Source organism: Triticum aestivum, chromosome 7D, assembly GCF_018294505.1.
Source record: "Triticum aestivum cultivar Chinese Spring chromosome 7D, IWGSC CS RefSeq v2.1, whole genome shotgun sequence".
Taxonomy (NCBI): Eukaryota; Viridiplantae; Streptophyta; class Magnoliopsida; order Poales; family Poaceae; genus Triticum; species Triticum aestivum.
Window position 1 is genome coordinate 156,614,561 of NC_057814.1, and position 5,578 is coordinate 156,620,138.

The 5,578-nt window shown below is 47.2% G+C and overlaps 1 protein-coding gene across 1 annotated transcript; it reads left to right on the plus strand.

The window, feature by feature from the left end:
* The first annotated feature begins 3,304 nt into the window (after positions 1–3,304).
* LOC123163932 (anthranilate O-methyltransferase 2-like) lies at positions 3,305–4,779 on the plus strand. The gene is made up of 4 exons (XM_044581340.1): positions 3,305–3,379; positions 3,550–3,957; positions 4,042–4,314; positions 4,420–4,779. The coding sequence occupies exons 1-4, from the start codon at positions 3,305–3,307 to the stop codon at positions 4,777–4,779; spliced, it is 1,116 nt and encodes a 371-aa protein (XP_044437275.1).
* The last annotated feature ends 799 nt before the right edge of the window (positions 4,780–5,578 follow it).

The following is a 5,578-nucleotide window of genomic DNA, read 5'->3' on the forward strand; positions in this document are numbered from 1 at the left end:
GGCCCGAGGTAGACGCAGTAGCCGGAAGTGGAGCGTCGAGTGTCAGGACACCCAGCCCAGTCGGCGTCGGAGTAGGCGACAAGGCTGGTGTCGGGCGAGGCCGTCAGGGTGAGACCCATGGCTGTGGTGCCACGTATGTACCGAAGTATATGTTTCACGAGAGCCCAATGGGTGTCACGAGGAGCATGCATGTGAAGGCACACCTGCTGGCCAGCATACTAAATGTCCGGACGCGTCAGTGTGAGGTACTGAAGCGCACCGACGATGGAGCGGTAGAAGGGAGCGTCGGACGCCGGAGAGCCCTCGACGGCGGACACCTTAGCCTTCGTATCGACAGGCGTGGAAGCAGGCTTGCAATTAAGCATGCCCGTGCGCTCCAGAAGCTCATAGGCGTACTTCTGCTGGTGCAGAAAGAATCCAGTAGCCCGGCGCACTACCTCGATGCCGAGGAAGTAGTGAAGAGCCCCCAAGTCCTTGAGGGCGAACTCGGTGCCGAGGCGAGCTGTGATCTGCTGAAGAAGCGTTGGCGAGGACGCAGTCAGGATGATGTCGTCGACGTACAGGAGGAGGTACGCGGTGGCGTGGCCCTGGTGGTAGACAAACAGGGAGGCATCGGACCGTGTGGACCGGAAGGGGCGGCGCGGCGTGGAGGCGCGCAGTGGGGAGGTGGCGCGCGGGGAGGAGGGGTGGTGGCGGCGGCTTGGGGCGGCGGTGGCGGCGGCGGGAGGTCGCGGCGGCGGCGGCGGCCTGAGGCGGCGGCTAGGGTTAGCGGAAGCTGGAAGATCGACTTGCGATAGATACCATGTATAGAATGATTTGGTGCATCGATAATTGAATTGATCGTGCACTAGGCACATATATATAGGTACAAGGGGTGCGACCGGTATCTTGTCTCCTAAGATACACGTACATACAGAGGGGGACAGATACTACAGGTACTGCATAGAGAACCCAGACCTACGTACATGTACACATGTTCAACACACGAGGCCCTCGCCTCGGCGCGCGTGGTAGGTTCCTGGAGGCTATCGATCACGACCGTGGGGCGCCGTACGCTTTGTCGCGGGCGACAAGCTTGGAGGGAAGAGAGGGATGGAGTGGCAGCGGCGGCGGGATGGATCTGCAATGGCCAAGGGATGGAGGGCGGCGACGAAGGGATCTGGTGTGCGAGTCGTGCGTGCGACTGGTCGCTCGAGGGCAGGAGCACTCGCTCATGCGATTCATTCTCAGTTTTTTTTCGCTGGTTTTTTTCCGTAGTATTTTTTCGGCCGTTTTTCTGGTGCAAGGGAGGTTTGCGCGTGGACTGGATGGGGCATCGCTACGAGGTTTTTTCGGTTCGTGGCGGCTCAATGTGAGCTGGGAAGAGGTACCAAAAAAAACCCATGGGAGGTGGGACGAAAAAAAATCTGAAAGCGAGACTACCAACTACTTTATTAGGAGTAAAGATTCTGCTAGCTATTCTACTAGTGTCTGCTGGTAGGAAATGGAGACGGTCAAAGAATGGCGGCTATCGACTTCTTCTAATGGTGTCTGCCAGTTGCAAATGGAGATTGTCTCAAAGAATGGCGGATATCAATTCTGTGGAGGTTGGTGGTCGTTGCAAAGCTATTTTCTCCATCGTCATGCTCTCTCGTGGTTTGGGAGATTTGGAATGAAGAAAACCACGCGTTTTTGAAGGACACATCCTCTTTGCCGCCGGTTCTGAAACGCATGTGTTTGAAGTTGAAGCGAGGATTTGGGCCAAGTCCGACGCCAAATTCTTTAGTTATAATAATCTTGCCAGGTGAGTAGGATTGTGTAACGCCTTGGCTTGGCGCCAAGATTTTTCTTCTGTTTATAATCTTGTAACACTCCTTAATTAATGAAACGGGGTAATTTTTTTGCCTCTGTTTTGAAAAATATGTATTGTGGGCTAACTTTCAATTGTACTACATGTTCTTAGGTTGCACACGTTTCATGAATAGGTTGCACGCATCCATATGTCCCTTTGGCCATTCCTACTATATAGTAGGAGTATCAGACATGACCTAGTATTGCTCTAAACTTTATAGGTTACGTGAAGGACTTATTTTCTCTTTCAAAATAAATAAAGGGAAATTTTACGGTACATCATACTACTACTCAACATAACGGGTAGTGGTCAGCAAGAGACAGTCAAATTTTGATTTAATGACATATTGATATTGGTAATTATGTTTTCTCTAATTAATTAGACTGATTGCAGCCGAACGCCGCTGCAGGCCTCCGTCCCCAATGCCGGTCATCCATCGCTAGCAAAATAATCAGTCTGCAGGTCGCCGCCCCATGTTCTCGGCCATCCAGACGCTGCGTGCAGGCTGGCGCCCCTCCATCCCAACACCGCATGCACTCCTCCCAGCGCACTGTCACCCCAACGCTGCCAAAAATCACAGCCTTGCAGGCCGGCGGCGGCGGCAGGAACTAACTTAATTAGCTAGCTTTTCTTTTTTGGAAAAGAATGCACATGGCATGATGTCAAAGAAGAGAGCTCGATGGAGTTGAATACTTACCATGATATGGCCTCGTATTCTAGTTTCTGCATGGTCATTCATGGAACGGGCTGGACAAGGTCGGGGTCATGCGGCCCAAGCGAAGGCTGTCGTCTTTATGTCAGCGACCAGTTCCAGATCCCGGAGGCTTGACGAGAAGACCAAAACCCGGGTAATCTAAGCCGCGGACGACAGCCGGCAAGGCGAGGAAGAGGGCATGCGGCCGGGGCGACGCACTCGCCTTCCTCCGTTCGTCGTCTTCGTCGGGTGATCCGTGACCCACTCAAAATCCTGTAGGTTCGAGGGTAACACAAAGGCATGACAACTCGCCGCTGCCGACGGCTAGCTAGGACGCGACGAGCGATGGCGACGGTGCGGGCTGGCAATGGCGATGGCAAATGAACGAGTGTGGGATGGAGAATTACTGCGTGAGATTTCAGGGGAAGGTACCTGCGGGATAGATACATGTGAACTACCCAAAACGCCCTTAATTACTTAACATACTACCGAAAATCTAGTGTAGTATTGGCTCATCTGGGCCGTTGAACTAAAGAAATAAACGGTCTAAGTTAATCTGATGTACCATAAAAGGTCTCGTAAAGGGAAAACCCATGTGTAGTAGTTGAAGAAAAATGAATATAATTGCACAAACACATAAACAACTCCAACCTCCTGTGCAAACTACTCGCCTATATATTGAGCAGGGCTGCTGCTATTGGCAACACATCTGCTAGCATATACTTTCGTTGTTGAGCATACCAACGAAACAAATTCTTCCTCGAGAGTTTTAGGTGGCCATGAAGATGGACAGCGATTTCCATATGGCCAAGGGAGAAGGAGAGACCAGCTATGTCAAGAACTCTACCCATCAGGTAATTTGGAAAAATAACTCACAGCGCATTTCAAAGACCAAAATTCACAACAAATATGCTGCCCTTGTTTCCTTCTTTGTACTTAGCATCGACATTTCTGGCTCATTGGAGCCGGTTACACTTTCTATCGATCTTAAATGCTAAAGTTTCTTTTTGTTCATTTGTACCAGAAGAAAGCTTTGATTCGGACTAAGCCGGTGCTCGAAAAGGCGGTGATAGAAGTGTGCATGGATTTGCTCCACCCAACAATGACAGTTGTTGACCTAGGCTGCTCTTTAGGTGAAAACACACTCATCTTTGTCTCCAACGTGATCGAAGCAATATGCTGCAATCATGGCAAGCTTCGTGGCAACCTCGTGGAGCTCCAAGTCTTCCTCAATGATCTACCAGGAAACGACTTCAACCGTGTGTTCCAGTCACTTGAGCAGTTCAAGGAGTCAATTACAGTAACTCATAAGCTAGAAGCACCGCCACCTTTTTATATTGCCGGGCTACCGGGCTCCTTCTACACCAAGCTTTTTCCTCGTCACAGTGTTCATCTGTTTCACTCATCATATTGCCTTCATTGGCGCTCTGAGGTACTAAACTCGCAAGCCACATTTTATTTTTCTATCATTATTGTTAACCATCAAGGTCCTACAACTATTCTCTGTATCATGTAGCTCCCGGATGGATTTGCGGCCAAGAGAGAAATGTATCTAAACAAAGGAAACATTTATATTGCGAGGACTACACCACCATCTGTAGTTAAATTATACCAGGAGCATTTTGAGAAGGATATGTCGTTGTTCCTCAAGCTACGATATGAAGAACTGGTGCTCGGCGGACAAATGGTACTGACATTTCTTGGGAGAAAAACAGAGGACGTCTACAATGGAGATATGAACCAGCTCTATGGATTAATTGCACAATCTTTGGAATATCTTGTTGAAGAGGTACACACCAGTATATCTTTAGTACAATTATCACACAACTCTTATAATTACAGAAAATTAAACATTTTTTTTGCAAATAAATGAAACATTACACTGTCACAACAGGGCCTCCTAGAGAGGGGAAAACTCAACTCCTTTAACCTACCCTTTTATGGTCCATCACTAACTGAAGTCAAGATGGTGATCAAGCAAAGTGGACTATTCGACATAAATCACGTCGAATTGTTCGAATCCAACTGGGATCCTTGCGACAACTCGGAAAGCAATGAAGTGCACGACCCCCTCCGAAGCGGCATGAATGTGTCCAAGAGTTTGAGGGCAGTGATGGAGCCCCTTTTTACAAGCCATTTTGGTGAATCTGTGCTCGACATACTCTTCGAAAAATTCGCGTACAATGTCACGGAACACCTTGCGAGGGAGAAGACAAAATATTCCATCATTGTTCTGTCCTTGAAAAGAAAATAATGGAGGTCTACATTGATTGTGTATCTTGACTTGTTTTATCTCTCTATGAACGTAATCATCTACCGGGTCTTGTTTAGTTGTTGACTCTATCCCAGAAATGGGTTTTTTCAAGTTTTGTTGTCCTCGGCTGTGTTCACCCCGGATGTAGACTCTTCTGTGTTTGTATCTCCCATATAAATTGGGAAGAATTAATAAAAGGATACTCCCTCCTTACCAAATTATAGTGCATATAAAATTTGGTATAAGTCAATTTTTTTAAAATTAGAAACTTTTATCTACACTTACAATGCCAAACCAATGCCATTAGATTTATCAACAGATATATGTTCGTATTTTTTCTATAAATTTGGTCAAAGTGAAACTTTTGTAAATTTAGTTGTGGCATAAATGCTATATGCATCGTACACAACATGTATGGTTCAAAATGAGCAATAATAACTGCAGCATTCTCTTCTTGCAGTTAGACAATTAGCTGGCAAAAAAATAATTCAAGGATTCCTTGACCCATTCCCTTTGTTGGCCAAAATATCCGCAAAATTATGAAGGGAATGCTAGAAAATTTCCATAGACATGCAACCAACAACTACGTATAAAAGTATCATAGCATGCCAAATTTTTAATGGCTTAAATTTGTGCCCAACCAAACGGGGAGAGAGAGAGAGAGAGAGAGAGAGAGAGAGAGAGAGAGAGTGTGTGTGTTTATTGATTTTTTTTTACAGGGTAGAGGTGCGTTCGAAGGGCATGACCATGCTTCAAACCTGTTGCCTTGCATTCTAAGTACGCTTATGCATATGTAGGT